Source organism: Lepisosteus platostomus, chromosome 1 (genome assembly GCF_059453375.1).
Source record: "Lepisosteus platostomus isolate fLepPlt1 chromosome 1, fLepPlt1.hap1, whole genome shotgun sequence".
In the NCBI taxonomy this organism is placed as follows: domain Eukaryota; kingdom Metazoa; phylum Chordata; class Actinopteri; order Semionotiformes; family Lepisosteidae; genus Lepisosteus; species Lepisosteus platostomus.
In genome coordinates, this window is record NC_142611.1 from 14,806,728 (window position 1) to 14,833,017 (window position 26,290).

The 26,290-nt window shown below is 34.1% G+C and overlaps 1 protein-coding gene across 2 annotated transcripts in view; it reads right to left on the reverse strand.

Annotated features, from left to right (window-relative positions):
* LOC148677756 (glucosidase 2 subunit beta-like) overlaps window positions 1-26,290 on the reverse strand; it is a 219,366-nt gene that overhangs the window by 169,874 nt on the left and 23,202 nt on the right. For both annotated transcript variants that reach the window (XM_088625442.1, XM_088625431.1), the window contains exons 7-8: window positions 22,537-22,612; window positions 10,192-10,270 (exon numbers count right to left, since the gene is read on the reverse strand). In XM_088625442.1, coding sequence (XP_088481568.1) covers window positions 10,192-10,270; window positions 22,537-22,612 — 155 coding nt within the window. The remainder of the gene's footprint in view (window positions 1-10,191; window positions 10,271-22,536; window positions 22,613-26,290) is intronic.

Below are 26,290 nucleotides of genomic sequence, written 5' to 3' on the forward strand. Positions count from 1 at the left end.
GTTATTAAAACTTGCAGTTTTGGTTTGTTTGCAGTTTTGTTGTTCTAAGAAAGATGAAGACTACAAATAACCACAAGACTGTTATTTGGAATAAAAGTGGTGTTTTGAGATTCCCTGTGCTCTGTTTTATTTTCTGAAATGCTACATTTGTACCCAATTTAAAGGATATGTTCAGGACAAAAAGACAAAAAAAAATTCTAAGGCCAAGCCTCTCTCTAGGACAACTGAATCTGGACAGAAGGGGGAGCCATGTCACTCTAGTCTTCTCCAATGTTACACATTTCCAATAGTTAACAGTGCTCCCACAGGGATCAATAGCCTTCATATACAACTCAAACAGACTTGACAAAGCAAGTATCAGGAGACAACGTAACTTGACAACAAAAAAGTGATGAGTTCACTTGACTTGAGTTCAGTGATGAGAACAGATCCGATCCAGGAAAACAACCTTATTGAGTCTTCCTAAGTGATCTCAGAATATCACCTTTGTTTTACCCTTTACAATTTCTATTTTGCTTTTAAGCACTGATGATGCATACTTGACATTGCACAGGCAAACCACTCCTTTACAAGAAATATTAATCCACACTATCTATTGCAAAAAGAAAAAAAAACAGCATTCATTTTGCATACTATCACATGCAAAACATATACATGGTTACTGTGTACAGTATAGGGTGAGGTTCCTGGTCATAAAATGTACATAGCCAAGGAAGTACAAGCATCGTGTAGCTAAGCTACTGCTGTTGAATTGTCTCGTTGAATCGGTTCCATTAGGTTTATTTCACTTCCTAGTCATCTTAGATGTTTCTAAACATTTGTGGGAGAACTATGAAGAAAGAATTAGCTTGTATACACCAATAACTAAGATGTTTTAAAGTTATAGAAAAGCTTTGAAAGATATACAAATGGTAAACCACAGCTGTACAGGCATTGAGATTTAAAAATGTGAGTATGTAACTTGAACTACATTACATCTCACTGCCTTCTCTTAGCCCATTAGCACCAAGCGGCCCATAAGAGTTTACTGCTGTAAAGGTAGGCCAGTAAATGACAATTGGTATATTGCTTATACAGTATTGGTATAAGCATACTGTATCAACAGGGAGTATGGTACCAAAGGAGTCACTGCCAAATACACACTGTGAACCTTTCTTGACTTAATTCTAATGTCTCTCTCTTTAAAACCTAAAGTCAGCCACAGAAGGAAAAAAACAGTTTTTTTCTCCTGTCTTTAACAGAACCTTTTGCAGGATAAAAACACAGTGACTAAAGGGAAAGTTACTACAAGGTGCCATCCCAAGGTACACTAATCTTTATGACAAGATGGAGAGGACATGATCTGTGAATGTGACTTGTCCTTAATGCAGCTGTGCTTAGTAACTGGCGCCACCTTCTGTTCAATAGTGAAAGTGTCCTTCATCTCAAAACAGCAAAACACCTCAGCCACTATACACTAATAAAAAAGGTCCAAATTAATTTCACATTTTACAATTTCTTCAATTAATATTTAGTTTTGATAGTCACAGAAAGCACAAACTTGTCTTCATTAAATTAATAGTTTTGTTTCAAAACATCTGTGCTGTTTCTTTCTCTGTCATTTAAAATACATGGATTACATTTCATTAATTAAAAATAGTCGTGGCTGAATTTGGTGAACATGGTGACAAAGCATTTCCAGATTTTCAGATTGCAAATTAGCTTCATTTCTAAAAATGATCTATTTTATACAATATGCAAAACATTATAAGAGACTCATACAGCATACTATGCGTAATTTTGCCAGCAAGAATGATGTACTAATGGAGCAAAAAGACTTAAATCTAATGGTGAAATAAAATGGGATCAATAAAAAGCATTTATTTGGATATATCCACCAACTTTATAAACATATTCCTTAGTGTTGAGGTCACCAGAAGACAAGCCAGCTATATACTATGAGGAAAAAAAAACAATGCTGTCAAGGGGAGGCTTTTCACATGTAATTGTTTTATTAAATACTTGTATAACCAGGAGGTCATGCCTCTTAAGAAAGTCATTAATGCAATTAAATGCATGTATGTACTGTATAATATAGGTTAATTAAAATTGTATGGAATGATGGCATACAAGTGATAAACACAGACTCTGATTTCCTAACTTTGCAGTTTTCCTGTTACCATTCAAAGGACTACCAGGAAGAGTCATGAAATACATTACATACATCTAAATTAAATTTACACTTTTAAACAAGTTCTAAAAAATTCTGACGTGGTGGAAATGTTCATTATGATTGAAAACGATTTCCAAAGACAACAGACACAGTAAAAAAAACTTAGTATAAACACAACTTTTTGTCCTCCGGAAGGAAGAACCACTATAAAATTGTATCACCTCTTAAAGACAGTCTGAGACAGCACTGTCCTTTCTGTCTTAAGAAAGAAGAATGATATAGGACCCTATGGCAGAGTGCAAATTAGAGGCTGGCTAGTCAAACATGAAAACACATCAAAGATGAATTATGCTCAATTTATGTAATGATTGATGGTCAATTTGTCCTTTTCTGGAACATGCTTTAACTTTGAGAATATCTAAAAGCTTTCCATGGGGCGAGATGAATAAGCAATGCCTCAATAGGTCTATATTGTGAATTTGTGATGGTCTAAAAGCCAGGCATTACTTTGAAGGTGTCATTCTTTCATGAATGATCCCCAAGCCACTGAGCAATAGTTAGAGGTGAATAGGGAATATTTAGCTCTTCATGGAAAAGACAAATCATTTAACTAAATGTGTTTCCTCTGCTTCATACTTCTGCCTCGTCATTTTTTTCCCTTCTAGTTTTATTTACAAATCTTCAAAAATAACAGCTTGCTCTGTCATTTCTCTTTGTTATCAGGATACCCCAATCTTAATTAGATATGCTTGACAAAAACAGCTTGAACACCTGCTTAATAAACATGAGGCCAAAATAACAAACACATTTAGTGTTCATATTAGCAAAGGAATATGCTAAAGTTTTAAGCTGTTTTATAACACAATGTTTAGGGATTGAAAAAGTAAAAATAATAATAAACCTCTTTTAATAAGGGACTTGAAACCTCTCCTCTGAGAAGCCTCCTATGATTAAGCTAAATGTCACTAAAATTAAACAGATGGTGTTGAGATATTCAACAGAGAGTTTGGTTACTTGTCAGGCAAATTACCATAAAACAAGAATGGCTTACTGTATACAGAGATTTCAGTAAAAGATCACCCTCTTCATTTGTAGTTTGAGCAGCATAGTTTCAGCCTTGTGAACTTTGTCTCCATATAAACATCAATGTTGTGGCAGGTCTTATATTGAAAGTTGTGATTTGAGGTCTGCCTTTGATAGGTGATGAGACTGCAGGCACCTTGTTTTATATTAGTTCAAGTCAAGTCTCATGCTGGGGTGAGAAACAGACCATACTATTATTGTCTGTTCAAATTACACTGTCAGCTTCCCCAGCTTCTTTACTTTACTTAACAAGTGTAAACTCTGACATTTTAGTTTCCTTCACACACAATTCCTCAGACAGCCAACACGGAAGACAAAGTCTGCAGTAACTCATAAGTCCACGAAATACAGAACATTCCCTAGGGAATAATGTCTTTAGCAGAAATAAGCAACGTTTCATTTTCAAGGTTGGCAGTTACTAATCACCCTGTCCTGTACTACATGTGAGTTATTGGGACTGAACTGACATGTGCTCAATCATGAAAGAATACATTTTGTTTCTTCCCTTTTTTATGAAATGGATGCTTATTGTCCAAAAATTTGGACTTTATCATTATTATCTTTAATGAGTCAATAAAATCTGGAGTAGGCCCTTTCTTTTTTTAAACTAACTGCTGATACACGTCAATAACCTGATGCACTTATTAACAAAAGGCCAATGTCTAATTTACTTTTGTCCCCGATATCTGCCTACAAAAGAAATGGCTGAGAGCCCCTTGGCTTTGTAAAAAGTTTCAAATTCCCCCTCCGAATTTCTCATCTACATTTTACAAACCGTTTCGCTGCTTTCTGAGGACGCTCTACATGGAGCATCCAGAAGGAATGCAGTGCTGATCCTGAGCTCCTTCTGGAGTTATTTCAGTAACTCCTAGTTCACCTTCACTCAAAACAGTACTCTTTAGAGTAGCATGCTCAGAATTCAGCACTCTCACAGGTTAGCTTGGAAATGTATTAAGGCTTCCACTGCACTTTTCATACCCCCTTTATTCATTTGAAATGTTAACCACATGTTCCTTAATATTCTATTTTTATTCTGAATAAAAATAAATTTTCATCAGAATTAAGGGAGCTCTCTTTTGGGGGAATTCAGCCTTGCCCTCACAGACAGGTTGTTGCTTTCCTCAGCCACACAAATTAAGCCAATAACCTGTAATAATTTAAATCATGTCTCCCACCTCAGAATCCTGAAAACAGAACCTATTGGAATATGGAGTCAGGCTGCAAGACATCACAGAATAAGCTTCACATACTATGACTTTTATTTCTATACAGTTGTCATGCCATTTTCCTTTAGTCTTTAGCATCCACTACTCTATGTAGATGATATATTGTCTATATAAATACAGTACATTAATATAATTTAGTGTCTTTTATTGCTGAAAAGAGACTTTGATCTATTTTCTTTATTTTAAACCTGATCTTATCACAGATTCCATAATTCTGACTATTACTAAAACAATTTGATTTCTTACAGAAAGAGTTTAATAAATACATTACCATTCAGTGACATTTAATTCTTTCAGGTATTATAATGCAGTATTCATTTTAAACAATTCAAATTTTCAGACATCAATCATACACGTTCTCTTTTATAAAAAGATAATGGAATTATTTTCTCTCCTGCTGATTTCCACAGTTCACTTTGTTACAAGGGATATTTTTTTAGTTTGTCCCATAATAATGTATGACAATAGAAGAAAGCATTTATCTAAATAAATGCCATTGAATTTTAACAACATGACTTAGCTTTTTGCATAGCCATGTGGATACCTACTAAAACATGTGATTAAGGTTCTGGAACCTTTAAGGTTATCAACTTAAATCCTTAGTTGGAAACTAAGTCCGAGTTACTGCCTTAACCAAGGTACTTCAGACATACTGTACTGCTCCAGCTGTTGGGTTTAAATGTAATGTGCTTTGACTGAAAGCATTTGTCAAATACATTTAAAATAATACCCTTACTTGTTTATAATGTTGATCTCTATAGTTGTAAGGCATTTTCATTTATAAATAGCTTTTAAAGAAGAACTGCAGTCCCATTTTCTCAGACCGGTCATTAAATCTCGGTAACAAAATAAATTCATTAATGTTATAGAAAAAATTACAATTTTTAACTAAGCACAAAATTATGAATTTTGCGAAAGTACTGTAAGTCGCCATGTTGTCACAAACTCACATTCGAGTTACCATTAACTCTAATGTGATGCCGCCCTTCCCACTCACTAGTCCCCGTAAAGACTAATGTAATGTGGTATCCGAGCGAATAAGTAAAGGTTTTGCAGCGGACATTTCACTGCAGAAACATTCCAATGTGATCTGCTTGCAGAGTTTACAATTAAGTTGTATTTGTCGGAAAAGCCATCTCGAAATCAAAAGCAAAATTTCTATTGGATTAAAAGAAATGTATTCACAAGCCTGCTTGTTTACAATGTAAAAAGGCCGCAACATGTCACCAGGAGGTTTATTGCCTCGTTCTGAATCGCAGAACAAGGCACTGCGCATTTCTGGAAATCTTGTGTATTTTGTAATGTTAATTGGAGGTTTTACAAGTTACTGTGTACATTTTACTTATATTGTAGTTTGAAATGCACTCATCAATGCCGATTCTTTCTAACTCCAAAATATAAAAATAACATTGCAGTTCTTTTAATGATTAAGGAGGGAAGGATTTTAGTTAACTATTGGGAATTAATAGGAAATCTATTTAAGCTTGCTATTGATTAAAATGACCAATTATCTAATAACCAGAAAATTATGGGTTTGCATAAATATTAAAAACATTAAAAACAAAACAAATGCTATTGGTTCCAATACTCATGTGCTGCAATAACTCTAGGTACAGTATATTTACATTCATGAATGATTGATAGTTATAAAAACAATTAAGTGTTAGAGCTAAATGGTGCTCAATAACCACTCTGACTTAATGTAGAGCACACCTTTTATTTCTACACAACAAACCCAAAATGATCTCCCAACAGAGTACCAGGGGCAATAACTTCATTTAAAACTGCCTAGGTGAAGAGAAAGGACTTGAGACCACCCTGACTGAAGAGCCAACTGGAGCCAACTGATTGAAGGCACATTGGGGACATCAGAACAACTTTATATTCACACAACCTATCACATAAAAAAAATCAACACAAGGGTAAAAAATACATAGGCTTCTTCAAACTAATTATTTGCCCATTGCACCCAACAACCCTCAATTGACTGAAAATCTGACTTGTTAATGCTTTTTTCACAAATATACAATGAAAGATATATATTGAGATGACATATAATAGATTCCATTTTTTTTCCATTAAAAAAAAAACACATGAAAGTAAATATGTAATGTCTTATTGGAGTAGGACGCAGGATGCAGGCTCACAAACACAATGTTCCTCTCACATGTCCACGTCTAATCAATTACACAATCAGGTGTCACTACTTATGTCTGAAACAAAACGAGACAACAAAAAAACAAACATATTTCACAAACACTAGTGATTAGAACACTACATACTGTAAATAGAGAACCAATAAATCTAAATACATTTAAAAAAGACATGGTTATGTATTTATAATTTGTTTATGCAGCGGTTAGTGTTTATGTAAAATGTATATCATATTTTGTGTGTTTGCTGCTAATTTTGTCTTTTTTCTTGCATTCATATGCCTTGTCTGTAGTGATGATATAGTGATTTATACTCAACATACCTGTATATGCATAAATGTATGATTTACGCTCAGTATATCTTACACTCAAATTAGAGATCAGGTACATTATTGTTGATAAAAATAGAAAGTTCCAATAATATAAAATTTACTAATTTCTAATCAAATCTTGTGAGAAATTAAAATAAATAAGAAACAGGCAGTTATAAAGGCCCTTTACTGAAGAAATGCATGATATTTTTGGTCATTTTAAGCAGACTGGGAAGATTTTTAGGGAAGCACAAGTACTGTACAGATTCATATCAAATAGCTGTGGAAGAACATTTGGATCTATTGTCAGAAAGAAATTCTTTTTTTAACCATAAAATGGTTTTATTGAGGTAATTTCTGTTCTTGTATTATCTAGACCACTGAAGTGGAAACAAAACTCTGTAGGGAGTGAATCGTCTTTGAGAGGAAAACTAATAAAAAGGTGTAGAAATGACAGTAAAGAAAAAAAGCAAAAAAACTTTCAGACAAAGGGGAGATAAAGGTCTATGAACATAAGTACTAAAAGTAAAGTTGCCATGCAACTTTTTAATGTTTGCAAAATTTTCACTTTTTTTCCTGACTGTTCTTTCCCAAATTCTACCTTTCAGAATCTAATTTCCTCTTCCCTCCTTTTTCCACAGCACCCTTTATATCACTAATCGCTTTTGATGCTACCTCAGCCCTTATACGGTATATAATAAAATAACTTCATTAGCCATATACAATTTCTTGCTTTAGGAATTAGTCTTTTAGCATACCCCAGCTTGCTCTCCATGTGACACACAGACAGGGAGAGAAGCTTGGGGTCAGAGCGCAGGGTCAGCCATTGTACAGCGCCCCTGGAGCAGTTGGGGTTAAGGGCCTAGCTCAGGGGCCCAACGGAGTAGGATTCCTCTGCTGGCCGCAGGATTTGAACCGGCAACCTTTCAGCCACGGGCGCAAATCCTTAGCCACAGTACCACCGCTCCGCCCAAGTAGGAATATTCCAGTAGGAATCCTGGCATTCATCTTAATATTGTGTTTTTGCCTGACATTCCCTGGCTCAGTATGCTTCTAAGCAACTTTAAAATAATCTGTTCTTTTCTCTCTACCTGTTCTGCTCATGTTTCAGTAAAGCCCCTCATTCTGACAGGCCTTTGTGATTTTGTCAACCTCTCTTCAGCTCAGCTTATTGAATAACATATTGCTTAAGGAGTTCTCTCTACCTTACCTCTCTCAGGCTAAACCTCTACTTCACACTCTTCACAGGCTTCCTAAAGCTGCTCATATAGAGATTTACCACTCACACCACTCTCTTCATCACTCCAACCCTTCCTACCTCCAATATTTAGTCTTTTCATGTATCACCTCTCATAAGCCCTTTTCATTTGTTGTTTGTCAGTTAGTTATTAGAATTAGAATAGTGGTACTTCTGACATTTGGATTCTAGGACACTGTCAACATAGATTTCGATACTTAGATTGTTTCAAATGTTAGACGTTTTTGAACACGTAACAGCAGCAATAGCAAATTTGATATGTTATATGTAGATTGTCAGAAACTGTACATAAAATTATATATTAACTCTTAATTTGCAAGCAGTAAACATTCAAGGAAATGCTTATGTGATTGAAATGTGAATTATTAATAGAAAACAGAAAATACAGATAAGGACTTAAAACAAGAATGGTGGTATAATTATTGGTATACAACAGGAATCTAACTGCTCCTCTCAATTCCTTTAGGTAACTAGACAATATCAAAATAAGAGGACTAGCAAACAAAGATGTAAAAGATGTAAGTCACGAAACAGGTGGCAGGTGGTATTTAAGACAAGTGCAAAGTGTTAAATGCAGGTATAGTAACCGTGGGAAACACTGCATTTGAAGAAACTATGACAAAAACCTAAATGTCCGTGCTGGTACATTGTTGTTATCTTCTAATAGAATATTATTATATATAAAGTATTGAAGTAATAGAAGTTCTATACAATATGGGAAAACAACAACAAAGGCAAACAGAATGTTGATTCATATGTTCGATGGCACCGACAAAGTCAAACCAACAGACTCCTTCAGAACCAACAGAGAAACACAAACCAGAGGACACAAGTAGGATCTACTGGGAAGTGCATTTGCAACTGATACAGGAGAGGCTTTTTCACAATTGGTTGTGGGTGTCTAGAACAAGCTATCCAGACATGTTATTGAAGCTGACAATCCTGCTTCTTTCCAGTTATGCATAGGTGAGATCTTTGGACCAACTAACAACTAGCAAGTAAACAAGCTGGATGGGTCAAATGTCCTCCTTTCTATCATCCACCCAGCTAGAAATTCACTTGCTTTCCTCCCTTAATGCAATAGTGTACCAGTTCTAAACAACATCTGTGATGCACAGTCTCCACTTTCTAGTCCCTCATCTTCAATGACTGCTGTAGATCATCTTATTTATTAAACCACTATATTGCTTCTCCACTTATATTTTTACAATTTAATGCACATGCATGCAGTATTATAAAGGCAAAAGCAAAATTAATATGTAATATTCTTGACATGTACATGTAAAGTATTGATAGATGCTATGCACTGTAACAAAAGCAATGACAGAAAAGCTTTACCAATCTGGTGATCCAAGACAAGTGAATACAAAACAAATTACAGTTCCCATGCAGTGCTATTATATTTTTACAAAAGGTTACCTCAGTAACTATTAGGTGAGGTAATTTAAAATTTTATGCTGCTCTAGTCATTTTAAATGAATGTGTTTGAAAATATCAAAATATTCTCATTACAATTGTCGACAGCAAGTAAACAGACAATACTTTCTTATGTATTCACTTACAAGCTATTTGTCTCTTTAGCTCTAACTATGAATGGAGTAATGGAGGGGACTGAATATTAGTTTGAGTTTTCTTTGGTGAATGTCTGCAGGAGATATGTATTGATTTTAGGGAAGTGTCTTTAAAAAGATTTTCATAGCCCACAAGCCATGATAAATGGACTTTCCTGAGCAAAAAAACAACATAAGTCAAACAATTTCACATGGGGATAATGTGACCCCTGACCCATGAAAGCAGTCAGAGTTCAGGTTGTGTCCTCCCTCCTGGGTCTAACACCACTATAAAATAAATAGGCATTAGCGCAAGGATTTTCAAATGCCTTTTCATTGTTTTTGCCTTTATTGTTATGAGCTCCATTGTCAACAACACACATCAAATGGTCACTTAATTTATTACAATGTCAATTCACTTTTCGGAAAAGAAAGCTTTGAAATGTTCATGTACTTACTACTGCTTCAGTTTCAGTCAGCTGGTGTCTGTCGTCTTGAAACACTTCAACTTGGGCCTGGACTTCTACAGCTGCTACCCTGCAAAAGTAAAGAGCAAACAAAAATAATTTAACAAACATTTTATTATTTTCTTGCAACCGTTCAATCACAGTGAACACCATTGCAAAGTTAAAACAGAACAAAGCTGCTTGCAATAAATGAAAAACAGAACATTGGGGACTCAAAAACAAATTAATATTATTTTGCATAAAAACACATACAAGGCAATTCAAATACTGAAATGGCAAAATTCCCCTTTTTACAGAAATAAATGTATAAGATTTACTAGAAGGTAACAACTCTCATGCAGGCTTAGAATATCAAAATAATAACAAGTAGAGCTGTAATTACAATTAGAAAAGACACAGTTTGATGGAAAATGTCACAAATATTAAACCACGACCAGATCAAGGAAGTCTAGAGGCTGCAGATGTGTTTTCACTTTCAACCTGTACAAGGAGAGGATAGGGGCCTCTCTAAGAGTAACAGGCAGGAGATCCAGAGAGAGGTCTGAATAAGATACAGTTGAAGGGGCATCCCTCAGGCAAGTTCTCTTATCTAGAGGAGTTACAAGTAGATCTCGACTGGAGGACAGCTGTTGTGTAGGAACACAAGAGGACCACAGATCAGAGAGATGGCTGGGACAGATGACATGCAATACTGTGTGCATTAGATGGAGTACTTTTTAATTATATGAAAGATAGGGAGCCAAAGAAAACAAATTCATATTCATATTCATGGACGAGATACTTGGGGAAAAAAACCATTTTTGATATAAATCAATATAAAATCATCTTAAAAATCAAAGCATATGGTCAGTTGCAATAACGGGAAATGGTCTCAAAATCGGGAAGGCGGCAAAGATACATTCCATGGTACTTCCATTGTGTCTCACTGCATTGTTTAATTTAAACTTTCTCAAAGATAACCAGATAAAACACCACCAAGTGAATCCTTGGTGTCTTAGGAAATGATTCACCCCCTTTCAATCATTAGCCATTTGGTAAATTACAAATGATGCATACACATTTATTTAAAGTGAATCAAAGTTTTATTCCCCAAACTGAACGCTTTTACAGGTGTATCTACAGTGCCATCTAGAATTCCTCATACATATTCATCATCATAATTCAAAGATAAAATTTCAACTGACACAGAAATGGTTAACTCCAAACTTAATAAATGCTCTCAACTGGCCATCTCAATCTTCCGCCCTCAATCTAATTAAATTTTGTGGAAGGCAGTTCATAAACAGAACCAAAGAGTACAATTGACCTAGAGCAATTCTGCCTGAATGAATGATCAAACATTCCCCCTCAGAAGTGCCAGAACCTCAAAGCACAACACAGGAGGTGTCATGTACAAGTAATCCATGCCATAGGAAGTTTTTGCAAAACACTATAACAAACTATAGGGGTCCAAATAAATGTAACCCTTGTATCTTCTGGACTTTATTTATGGCAATATATAGTTGAATTTGTATTCTGTTCAAATTTATTAAGATAAGTGGATGATTTCTTATTTTCCTTTCAGTAGGGCACAATAACCAATCTATCCTCTTTTCTTTTATTTTATTAAATGTTATGCATGTTCTGTTCTTATTACATTCAAGGCATGAATACATCTGTATTGTATCAATTCATTGCAGGTAAAAGGCTTGTGATAACATTAACCAAAATCAAAAGACCATTAAAAATACTAATACTAAATATGAGTGGAAAAGACTAATGGTGTGGTACTTTTCTTTTCCAACATTCTCTTTGAAATTCTTTGAATAACATTCCTCATTATACTCCAATAACTGTTAATCAGCCTAGCATACCCAAGTAGCATAGAGTGATGAAGACAACAGGCATTCATCCTACCATCTGCAATCAAGACTTCTACCTCTTTTTTATATCGGGACATATCTGTATCTTGTCCTATTTTTTTTTAACTCTAGAACAAAAGAAGAACTTGGATTTGAATCTTGCAAGCACCCTCAGTGTTAATAGTTTGCAATAGTGTTTCCTTAAAACAAAATTGCAATTTGTATCAAAACCCATCAGATCCCCATTCATATAATCCCAATTCTTCTTTGATGGTCCGGTCTAGTCCAGTTGTGGACTGAAACCTGAGGAATCTTACAATCAAATAGACACAAACTGATATCAGAATCATAGCTCTAACTACACTACAGAATGAGTGTCATTATTGACTGAGCCACTAGAAACCCCTACTGTATATGTTTATTTTCATGCCATACTACCACACCACAAACAACAGAGTTGAGGCATTGGACGGTGGATTGTAAGAGGCTTTCAGGTGCCCGGGAAGCAACAGCAGTTCTGTTGTACATCACACTGAGAAAATTCTGGTTGACTTTTTCATGTTTAGCACCATTCTTTAGAAACTACAATGTGGTCGACTTACAATATAGCCCGCATATGAGCCAGCAACCTCATAACAAATGGTTTTAACTTTGACAGACTTATTAGGTTTGTATACTGTATCTAATGTGATGCAAGGTCTCTGAATGTAATAGTTGTGTTATTATTGTGTGGTAGTATCGTTGCCTGATCATAATATCTAAGCATGAAAAAAACTTTGCATAAAAGTGATAAAAATCAGAACTATAGATTTTATTTTATTATATATTATAGAAAACCCCAGCTCTATAAAGCAAAACTATATCACTCCTATTATCAACCAAGGATCTGTGTAAAAACAGGAAATGAACCACTAGGGTTCCCATCATGTCTGCTGTCACCAACTCACACAAGAATTAAATGTGATTCTTTTATTTCACTAGCTATTCATTTCATTAAAAAACTACAGAATGTTGTACTTTGTTTACAGATGTAATCAAGAAATTATCTTCAGGGTTTACTCCAAGTAGGCTCCATAATGTTAATAGTGGAATTTGGTATTAAATACATTGAGTGTCCTACTTTGATCTTTGGTGCAATTGCTTTGATGCAGAAAATAACACCAATACTAATATACAAACTGCAGTGCGGAATGGTGTTGAGGGTTGTGGACTCCAGACGAGAGGTTTTTGCATTTGGGTTTCCCCAAATGTGCAATTGTATCCGTGCTCAAGGTACTTTATTCTGGCTGCTAATGAATGTTCTACTGTATAACTAGATCTCCCGGTCATCACTGTAAATGTGATTTTGCTCGCAATTGACTTAGCTAGTTGTGATTATGAAGAAGACAATAGTGATAGTTGATCAGTTGAAAAAGCACAAAAACACAAAAGGAGTGTTGAACCCTCAAAAGATGCAAAACTTCACCTCTCCATGTTTTATCTTCAGAAAGCACAAAAGGATTCATGGAAGACAAACAGTGCATAACACAATGATTCAAATACAAAAATAAGGTGACATTAGACAAGGGAATATCCTAGTTGTAAATGCATTAAAAAACACCTGATAACCTACAGTATCTTCTGCTTCTCAACAAACAGAATAACTACAAACATCATTGTTAAGACCACTTTTTCTTTGACTTTGATGAATATTTGAATACTTTTGTGAGCATGCACTTGTGTTTTTTATCCTGTTATCCTATCCAACCTAAGCAAGCTTCCAGAAAATCTGGCTGTTTTTATTCAGCTTTATCTGTTCTGAACAGTATCAAAAGGTAATAAATATTTAAATTGAGTGCAAGCATGTTTTTTTGTGAAGATTACAGTCTTAGCAAAATAGACTATTGGCTTGCCAGAAGTCAGCAGAAGCAATAAAATGGTTTGAAATGCCAAAGGAAGTGTTAATGACCTTTCCAGCTAGAAATAGCAGTATTCAATGGGCTTTTGAATGTGGAACAGTGTTTTTAGATTTCAAAGCACTTACATATTTCCTTATATTTATAAACATATTTTACTTTATTTCAATTAATCTCTATATTACCAAGATACAGTACTAAGAGAAATAGAATGTATCAGACATATGCATTGCAATGAAAATATTTCTCCACCATTACCTCCTTATAAAATTTAGTGTTCAGAATTGTGTTTTGAAGTAAAAATAAAATAAAAAAGTCAGACAATCTTCACATTTCTCCACATAAAACAAAATTGATTGACTTGATATGTGGATGAAAGAATTACACCAATGAAAAATATATACAGTATAATATACTGTATACAGTATAATTCTCAATCCTCAACTTAAACAAAAGCCAAAATTTGGATCTGCATTTCTTTTGAAACCCTGAATGAATTATTAAAATGCACCAGCTGCGCTTGAAATGCACCAGCTGTACATGTGCTTGATTTGTGAGAGTCTAAGAGACAGACAAAATGAAAGTAAACTAAAATTACAATGCTCCTGATACCAGACATCCAATCAAGACATTGCATGAGTTTACTTCCAGGAAAGTGAGTGTTGTGCCTTCGGAAATGAAAGCTTTCCACACAACTATTTATTTTTTATTTCTTTACCTGTCAGTGATATGATGACCTGAAGAAAAGTATATTAAAGTCTTGTGCCAGGGTTCAGTAATGGCTGGAGCAATCAAAAATATATAAACTGAATCAGAAACATGTCAGCTGATATTCACTGTATCCACAGTGACCAGGCAACTAACAGCAAACTATTCCATCTATCACTCTTAAGAGATGTATGTTGTTACATTCCATAGGGGTATTAAAGATATAATGATTATAAAAGAGTAAAGTTATCAAGGGTATATTGCTTAGTGTACAGTTGCCAAACAGTCTGCTCACAATTAATTTCAATTACAGGTCAGTTTTTAGACAAGCTTATACACATGAAAAGGAAGGAATAGCACAGTTGGTTACATACACTAAATACTTATTAAGTGTATGATCTTTGATTGTGAGTTACATATTACAAAAGACCAGTATGAAATACCGCATAATAATTCAAATCAATCATGTTGGAGATTAACTTAGTATATCAGTTTTCCTTGGATAGGATTCCCAAACCTTAACAAACCTTGGAAAAAGTAAGAAATCTAAAGCTGACCTTCACTTTTGCCTATCACTAATTTAAATCTATGTACAAGGCGAGTACTGCCAAATGACATGCTCAGGTCACTATCACCAAGGCTAGTTTTAATATTTAATGCTATTCACATTTTCCACTATCATTGGGTTTATCAATGACTATCTAAGATGAATGAGACCTGTCTAATAATAAAAACTCTGAAATAAAGATAAATGCTCAGCAATATGATTGGAAACCAGCTGCTGCTGCATTGTCTCATAAACATATTAATGAATTAGGCAAAATGCATATACTGTACGTATTCACAGTTAGTAACTGTACAACACAACACTCTTGAGATAGGCAATTTTTCTGAATATCTTATGGAAATCCTTATTTGCCTCTAGAATCCACAACCATTTTTGACTGGTGACTTGTCATTCCCCATGACCTGGGGAATATAGTTGAGGTAAGGACTTCCTTGCCTTCTTCAGAACAAGTAATGTTTTGATATAAGATGCTGCACTTATTATTTAGAAATCTAATGGTGTGTGCAATTAAAACAAATAGTTTAAAGAGCATGTTTTAAAAGCTGTCAAAGTCACATTTATATGTATGTATAAAGGTAATGCTACTTTATTTGTCTGATCTCTTAGTTGCATTATGACTCCAAGTGGACTATAAAATCTTTTTGTAATGTAGTCTGTATTTTAATGCTATTTTTTGTAACATAGCATTACTGGTATTCACTTCTAATGACTGTCGCAAAAAGGTGGCCATATTTTCATGCTCCTTAATAAATAAGATAAACTTATACAAGCAACTTGTAAAACAGAAACGTTCAGAGCAATTACAGTAACATGTCATTCAGTACATTTTTTTCTATCCAAAGGCAATTGATATACCCTATCATCCACCTTACTGTTCATTATTTTGTTTTGTCAGTATCAAAGGCATTTAATGATGAGTAGGTTTGCCAGTCTTACACATCAATGATATAAATTTGTGTAGTCAAACATTGTTTCTAAAAACATTCTGACTGTAGTATAATCATTTATGTATGGTTCAGTGCAAGGATATGATTGAAATAAATATTAAAAGCTCAAAGAAAGTATCTAAGAGTCAATGCCAGATCAATTCTTTTAGATACCTGAACAGCTACAGAATATGACCTAGTGATTTTACACAGTTCTATAAATTTCAGATCTATAGAAATTTAAAATCTTATTTGGGATCTTGCTCTGTATATACTATATGCTTCAGGTGTAATGTCACAGAGGGTTAAAAGTCATCTTTGATGTTATTTTAAGCATTAATTTATTTAAGTGCATACATTCTAGCTCTATCATACAGTAGAGTAAAATGGCAAAGAGTTCTTTAAAACTGGATTGATGGTTTATTAATCCTTTCCAGAATTCTAATAATAAGGAGCAATCAAAGTATTGACAATATTATGCAGTGCAGAAAACAATATTTTACATTGTGCATTTTCACTGTGGGCACATTATTGCTGAGCTGGAGAAGTGGTGTGTATCAAGAGACAAGCTGTGAAACATGGTTTTGCTGCTTTCAGAAGAAAAATTTAACAAAAGGTAAATATACATATTGCATAATATAATCTGTATTTCTGACTCTCAACTCAGATAAGTACAGTACTGTACAGTACGTTTGCATTGCTCTGTTCGTCTCTGTTGATGTGTAGGTTAAAGCAGTCAAGCTGAGCTAATGAAATTACTGAATAACTTTAAGGAGTTTTAAGGAGGCCAAGTGTAAAAAGGAAAAAGAATGATAGTTTAAAATGTAAAAACCTAAAAGAAAGAAAAAAATCTAACATTTTGAACTAAAAACTAATTCAGCAAAAGATTAGATTGATTAAGGATTCAACTAAGTAATTGAGACAATAAGGAACAAAACACCAGACTCTTGGGTCAGAAGGACCAAGCCAAAAACCTTTGGTTTAAATGTATTTATGCAATTTCACATACACTTTTGACTTTTATGGTAAAATGCCCTTTTGAGGTTTTCTCGCAAACTATATATATAGTATGTTGTTCCCTAAGCATTATTAAATCTATTCATTTTATGACAGTTTAATCTTTGAAAATCTCATTTTAAATTTCACAATGCAGCTTTAAACGGTTATTTAAATTTCTCCAAAGCTTGCAAAAAATCCACCATTGGAACTCCAGTGAGCCTTTACCTCCTAAAATGAATCAATAGTTTTCAGGCTAACTTGACAAATTCCAGGAGAACAATTGCAAACTTAATGTGCTATAAAACATATGGACATATTGAGGCAAACTGCTGGTACAGCATTTATAGTAGTGCATCATTAATGCATTTTAAAACCCAAATGCACACTATTATTCAAAAGGAACGTACCAAGGTAGTCTTTATGTTTCTCTCTACTAAACTTGAACAAATACAGTACCTTACAAAAGTTTAACTAAGTGCAATGTTGCCTCTTTTTTGCTTATTTTGTTTTTAATTAAGAACATTTCTGATGATTCTCTGGATTTTAGATGCATATATGAGTGTTCTTCTTCCCAAATGACATTGTAGTATAAATTATCTATAATACTGAGAATACAGTATATAATTGTTAATAATAATGTGTTAATATGAATAGTTATGAATTATGAATAAAAGGCCAATTAACACTAACATACAACAATACACTCACCATAACCCTCATATAAAATGAAAGTCTTTAACTGATTATCATAATCTCAAGGTTTCAATCCAAAAGAATATCTCTTGTATGAGCTGAAAAAAGCTTTTCCAAAGCACAGGTTGCCGAATGTGAAAGATTTAAAGAGAAGCTACACGGATAAATTGTCATAAATCCCTAATCAGAAGTGTCCAAACCAATGAAATGGTTCACAATGAAGAAAAAGATTTCACAATTACACAAAGTGCAATTGAATTTTATTATTTTATTGCACCCTCAAAAAAACTGTGAATTGTGGCAGGTGAACACATACTGTACACCCTACCTTGCAAAAATATACAGGCTCTTCCTTTGGTGCCCTGTTTTATGAAATTACAAAATGATGTACTAGGAGTCCCTATTTAGCATCCTCGTTAGGGACTGTTAAGGGCGGGGGGGGGGGGGGGATTTAAGCTAATTTACATTAATCAGGCAATTATTTCCCAAAAGAAATAATTGAAATAGCTGTTGATGGGTACCAGGTGGAAGTACAGTAAATATTCCGCAGAGGACATTAAATGCGACATATTTCTCCATAAGAATGAATGTTTATCAACAATAAGGGACCAGAAGATGACAATATAAGTCCACCTTACTGTTAATGTCGTGCACATTCACTGTTCCATGTGTACACAGAATGATTACCACAAGGACCCATTAAGCTGAGAAGTTAAATATAATTAAACCTTCTTTGAACTGATTTAGAAGCATATACAAGATATACCGTACACACGAAAATGAAAGCAACACAAAAAAAATACTTTTGATTTAAACTCGTATGTACAGTATACTACTACTACTGTACACATAAAGATACATTAAATACTGTACGTATGATAAATAAGGACATCTCATACTGTACATATTACTTATAATTTAACTTATAGAGCAATGTTGACTGCACTGTCCACGTTTCTCTGAACTTTTTGTGTGTTCAAAGGATGTAAAGTCATGGAATAAAAAATCCATAAAAAATACACAAACATCTCAAGCATACAGTTATCAAATAATACAGAAACTATATATATATCTTTAATTATATGAATATAATACAAACAATTTTTGATTGTTTCAAATAGAAATTTGCCATTTTTTACGCTCTAGGCTACATTTTTGTGGTGGAGTTTATGTCTTTTGGATGTAAAGTCTGGATATTTTTACCTCCACCATCACAAAATGTCAAAGACATACTGTAATAGGGGAGAGACATAAAGTGGAGAAACATTAAGTACTCTAGGGCCCCCTGTATACACAGTTTTTTTAATTTAAGATTTAATTCAAAACCTACAGTAAATGCTAAAATTGGACTTTTAAAAGTAAAATATACAGTATTAAAGTAAAAATCAGCAAAACTTAAAGAGGAAAAAGCTGAACAAGTAAAGGTTTATTCCATTCTGAAAAGAGAAGAAAAGAAACAACGTTTCGGCTGTGAAGCCTTCTTCAGGTGTCAAAAAGCTGAAATAAGGTGACTGGATTTGTATTCAGACTCATGCACTACTTTTTTGGTGGAAGCACCTTTGTGAACAATTACAGCAGCAATATGAATAAAGACTCTACCAAATTTGCATACAGTACCAGCCTGGTGAAAATTTGCCTATTCCCAGCAAATTTCTGAATCTCTGATTCTGAATCGTCATGTTGTACTATTTAAAGAAATACGTTTTGAAGCTGAGCTGAAAGTACATTAGCAACTTAGTAACTACAGCTGATGTATGTGGTTTCCTAAAGTGAATTTAACTGTGTTCAAAACCTTAGATTAGCTCAAACAAGTAAACCCCACCCATTGCAAATGTACTGTAGTAATTCATTTCCAGGCTTTCTAAGACCAGCTACACAAGGTGAAATGTAAAACAGCAAAACATGGATATGATTAATCTCCTACTCTTTATGTTAACTGAATTAATTAATTTAATTTCATTATGTCCTTTAAAAGCAGAACTTTAAAAAGAACAAAGAAGCCGTTTTGGTTGTTTCAAATTTAAACAACCACTAATAATAATACATCTTAAAGATTTGTATTTTTCTCCTGCTGTAAGTAGCTTTGAATAAAAAGCACCCACTGAGGTAAATGAATATAATCATTTATCTATCCACCTGTTACACAATGCAATCTCAAAAACAATTTCAGAATAAAGGTTGCCTCACATGAGTTTAATCTCTTGCCTGGGGCAAAATCAATACCATGAAAAGAGTAAAAGTCATTCCTCCTTACAAAGCAAGGAACCCCCTCAAGTGCTGTCATGAATGTTAAATTCTTATTTTTGTTTTATTCATTTAATACTTTATATGTTATAATGAGACAGCTTGTAATCCATTAGATGTGCATTTCCTATAAAGCACAGCCACCAAAAAAAGAGGAACAAAGTGATCATTTTGAGGATAATTTCCAATAACATTTTCTTTAATTGGTAGGTTCTACATGAAAAAAATCTTATATGCAAAAAATACATACACTAAATATTTGATTCATTATGTATGCCAGGCACTTCTTAGCTTCTCATATACGCAGAAGCAGAGTATGCATTCACATTCCTGCACACTCATACACCAAAAGGGTGATTTTCAAGTCAGCTGAATATTAAAAAGTTATCATTTCCACTGCACTACACTGACCCTCAGTGAAACCATTTTTTTAAGTTTGTTAGTTTTACAAGACAATGCTCAAATATATAGAAAATTCTCAATGTCATTGCCATGATTACTCTTCTTTATAATAGTATTAGTGTTATTACACTCAACTTCATTAACCTATTAATTACAATGTAAAGGAGCAGGAGCAGCTGCATCTGTAGTGATGAAAGGGGTTTAGGTTACTAGAGGACAGCATAGAGACACTCCAGAGGCAGAGACAGAAGGCGAAATAAGCTTCTACATTTGCACAATGTTATGAAAGGAATCTAGTCCTGCTGTATGCAAGCATATAAATAACACTCAAAAGGGTTTAACACTTGAAAAAGGCTGTCTAGGCCAGTAACAGATGAGACTGTCTCATAGTGAAACAGTACTCTTAAGGTAAAAAGACTGAATGAGGTTACAAATTGACTGCTGCTGTGTTAGTAGCATTTATATTACTTGTATGTGATACATACCTGGCCAAACAGGATCAGTCAGTTAGATTAGGTTTAGTCAAAAGAGGAAATGGAAAGCCAGAAGGTTTTTAACCAAGATAGGATAAGTATGGTAATATCTCATATTAGAATGTTTTTGTTCATAGATGCCTCGTTACCAGGTTAGGCAGATCTGTCAGACACCAGCTCTTTACAAATCAACAATATAAGGAGTTTTTATCTCATATGGGGTCGCACAGCGGTGCAGTAGTTTGCATTTTTGCCTTGCAACACCATGGCCTTAAGATCAATTCCAGACCTTAGGTTCTATCTGTGTAGAATTTGTATGTTCTCCCCCATGTTTACCTGGGTTTTCACCAAGTACTCTGGTTCACTCCTACAGTCCAAAAACATACTGGTAGGTTAATTGGCTTTTGAAAAAATTGGACCTATGTATAAGTGTGTGTATGTCTGTGCATCTGTGTGTTTGCCCTAAGATGGGCTGGCGTCCTGTTCAGGATGCACTGTATTTACCCTGCCTTGCCTACCTGTTACTTGCTGTGATTCAAGCTCCCCTGCGACCATGAACTGGAAGGAGCAGTTCGAAAATGAATGAATAACCTCATATGAGCCAAGTTAATTAATAGTGCAAAAAATCAGAACAAGAAAGAGATGTTCTACACTTTCATTGGTACAGTACATTAACAGCTCAGCAGACACTGCATGACCACATAACACAGTGCTGGCAGTAAGCTTCAGAAAGGCAATAGTTTAACACAGATGAAGAGTCATAATGACAGAGCTCAGAGACTCTGTCTATAGAAGTCCTCCAAAGGAACCCAACAGTAAGAATATACAGTAGGTAATGGATAAGACTACATTTCCAAAAACCCATAAGAACAAAGGTTTCTAATCCAGCACTTTGGGAACCATTCATGTTGTGAAAGCAAAAAAACATTGTAGAAGCAAAAGGTACCGTATGTAGATGATACTCTCATGAAAAAACAAAGTATGGTCAAGTTGGAGCTCCTAGAACTCAAATGTTTAAGTTTCAGGTCTAGAAAATCTTTCTTCTATAGAACTAGAAAACACAACAAACTAAGAGCACCATGATGGAAGGGCAAAGAACAGGAATCCACTAAGTACAACCATGACAAAAGAAGAAAGAAGCATGAAAACAATCCATGCCTGATACTGACCAATACCAGACACCATCTGTTGTGACTGCCATACACTGTGTCCCACACAGTAAAACCACAACTGCACACTTGAACATCACAAAGGGCAGCAGGCATGCCATTAATGTGATAATGCAATAAGGGATAGGCTACTTGTTGTGGGATATTGTCAAAACATCAAGGCATTTCATTCCACTGCAATGTTTGCTGCCTGCTTTTTGTAATTAATTGGTAATGTAATAAGGTTCATACTGAGCCTTAATATACTTTTTACTTAAACATAGCTTTTAAAAAACAAGTTTTACAATAGAGTGTTTTCATTTAAATAAAGGGTGGAACTCAACTTCAAGACTCTGCATAGAGTTTCCTTTGAAAGTAGATATTTACTGTAATACCTCCAAAAATGAATGATTTTTAAGTAACAAACAAATATATTTACCATCCATCCTTGTTGCTGTCTAATTGTTGAAAAATGTTCTGTGGGGCATCATCTTCAGATTTCTGTCTCTTAGAACCTTTCAAATAAATAAATAAATAAATAAATAAAACGGTTTAAAACATAGATGCAACATAAAATTCATATACAGATTCATGGCAAATCTTTTCCACTCTACAGAAAAATGGCTCATTCCACACCAAGCTGTCCTAAAACTCAAAACACGCAGAATTACAAAACAAAATCCTGTAATTTTACTAAAAGAAAAATCAAAATTTCTTTTTATTTTATTTTTACATTGCCAGATATGTACTGTAGGTACTTTAAAACATTTCTGCCAAGTCAAAATGGAAATGTAAAACCAAGTATTACTTTTGTATGTGTTATATACTTTATCCTCAACAATATAAATAGCTTTTTGTTCTTTTACTCACAAACTTAGACACACAAGGTATAATACATTTACATATTGTTTTGGTGGCAGATATAAAGAACTGGATATACTGTAACTGTGTAACAATAGGAAAATAAAAGAAAGAAAGGCTGGGGAAAGGAGGTGTTGAGCACAACATGTTGGACAAGGTTGAATTTAGGAAACACTGGTATTCTTTATATTTGTCAAAAACAAATAGATGTCACATTTTCCAGATGTCACATTCCTAGTTGTGCAACTTAACGAATTGCTGTTTTCACTGTCACTATATTTCCAGATAAGCACAAAGTCATGGATCACTACTAACAATATTCATAATTTTTCCATCCAGATGCTAAACATTCAGGTAAACAGTCATACATTAAATATTCAGCTACCATAAACCCTATTGCAATGTTTGTTATACAAAACTCTGGAGCTGCATAATTAAGTAAATTAACCGCTCATTGGAAAGGAATCGGAAAATCACTTGTTGGTTATAGTGTCAGCACATGTCTGAAACTGTGAAGACAGATCCCATTATAATTATTTAATTATAAAGAATATAAGAGTAGTTATAAATGAGAGAAGGCAGAATTAGTTAATTGATCTAAGGATGTCATCAAGCCATTTCCTGAATGAAACCAGAGTATCAGCTTCTTCAATGTGGCTGTTTAGCTTGTTCCATATTCCCACAGTACTTTGACAAAAAACATGCCTCTTGTTCTTGGTTTTAAGTGTACTTACACATAATGAATTGTTAGCTCATATGCAGTACAGATTTTATGTAGATTTGTACATTACTTTTTCATTCGTTTAAGTTGTTGGTGAACATCCTACTTACACAAATTTGTAAATGACTTGATATTCACAGTAACAATTAAGGAATAGCTGTTTTACTTTTTTATCAAGCCATGTTCTAATTTAATTTTTTTAAAGTTTCTTTTTAGAACTTTTAATTCTGTCTTAAAAAATAAATAACTGCGATCTAATATGTAGGTTGTCATGAACTTTCACAGTATCTGGGGCATTTTAAGGGAAATTTGGTTCCAATACAGAAAGCAATATACCACCTGCAAATACTCTACGTCTTAGGGGCTGCTATTCTTTTACTGTTAGGATGGTGTCTTTTTAAGCCACCATCTTAATAAAATGAGGTTCCAGGGACACTAAAAATGAGGATAAACAAAAGGTAACATCTCTATTGCACCCCCTGCTGGAGCAAGAAGGGAACAGATATATACTGTACATACTCTGATTCAGGTAGATGGATCCAGTTATAAGATATAATGGATAAAACTAGAACCAAACTGTAATCCAAATAAATATGAGTAGCCAGCCAAGCCACTCAAAAGTCTTCTCTGCATCCAGAAAGACATTAACAGCTGGTAAAAGCCCTCATTGGAGAGTAAGAACACAAGAAAGATTACAAAGGAGAGGAGGACATATAGCTAATTTGCTAGTGAGTAATTTAAGAAAGATCTTCAATTTAAAAAAAAATTAAGTGAGGATCCATTCATCATTTCATAAAAGAGGCTAAGGTTAGGGTAGGGAAATACTTAAATTAATGGCAAGTGTAGGCGTGACCTACAATTCTGGCATAGACCCGAACATCTTTCCTTTCTACTGAATTAAAAGTTACCGAATATGAACTACAAAACTGCATATAACATCTACAAATGTATTTTCCTTTAACAAATGCAACCTATCAATTGTAAATTGTAGTTATTACCATTTATTTTTTGTAAACAGCTCAAGAACTCTAAATGTATCTACATAATAAGCATATTATTTAACACACCCTTTATTATCTATGCAAATTAGAAATCTAAAGGACAAAATTATTGCCCTGAAGAAAAATGAACATTTTACATAATGCTAATTAGACATCTGCACTAATTACTTTTCTGTACATGAGTTAATTATGATAATATTCTGGTAATGTTGATTTTAAAATTAACCCTTTATCTTGACAAACTGCCTGTACACATAAACCGACAATGAGGATTATCACTCTGAAATTATATTTATCTTCCTTGTTCATGTTTTCAATATTTTTGTGTTTCTTTCTTGACTATGATAATCCTCTATCACAGGAATAACGCTAAATAAGCTATCCTTTGTGCATCTTTGTAAAACATCTTTATGGTACTGTATTGCTGTTATAATTTACACATTATAATACATACTGTATAAAATAATTATATTAAAGCAATGATGTCTATAACAACATCACTTATAATGCGTCTGCGGGTGCATGTAAGAGCGAGCTGCTGCCTTTCCATGCAGTCATCTGCCAATAACAAAAATCAATATCTAATATATTTTTCATCCTTCTGGATATATTTTCCCTCCTTTCAATCTGGGAAGCTTTCTGCAATCAGTCAACTCCAAACCCATCCTAGTACTGTATCTCCTTGTTGTACAATGTACAATGGACAGGAGTAATGTTTTCATGCACAGTTATTTTAACTAGAACATAAGCCTCAGAATACTGGACACACTGAAGGATATTTAGTTCCTGAGTTCTAGTATGCAATAAATAAGGCATTGCATTCTCAGCACCAGATCTACAGTAGGACCTTAACATATCAATGTTATAAAGTAATATATATTGCAATCTTTCCAACAACTCCATGACAACTCGGGTGCAAAATAGAACCAAGGTTTTCTATCTTCAGTCAGTTGTTTAATTTTAGCACCATCAATAACACTGATGAAATGTTGCACTGCTGGTGTTCAAAGCCAATAAGCACAGAGATAGCACCCCAAGTCTGCAATTGAACCCAGGGCCCCAGTGCTGCGAGGCTGTAATGCTAATCACATTGCTGCCATTTCCAATCACATTTTTACAGATAATTACAACCATAATTACAGATTCATACATACAGTATATGGTACGCACCCTCTGTGATCATCTGCATTTTCAGTTCAAATTTATTCAACCTTCAAATTCAATAAAAGCAGCAACATTTTAAAAGCACACATGAAAAGGAATTAAAAACCTGAAGACTCAAACTGAAGACATCTAGGGATAAGTACAGTAAATGGCAGAAAAGGCTAACGAGAAATAACAGATGAAATGTGCTAATTGCACAAGCATTCAGAACTGTAAGCTGTAAAGGGTGAAAACACCTTGGGTGGTATTTATCATTTTGGGTACATCTCTATCACCTTCGAATGTGTGGAGTAGGTTACATATATAACAAATATTAATTGCTACTTCAAAGTATCAGGACTGCAATATTTAAAGCAAAAAAAAGTGAAAACTATGCAGGGTCTGAATACTTTTACAAGGCACTATATAAAAATGGAAACAGCAAGCCTGAAGAAAAAGTAAAAAGA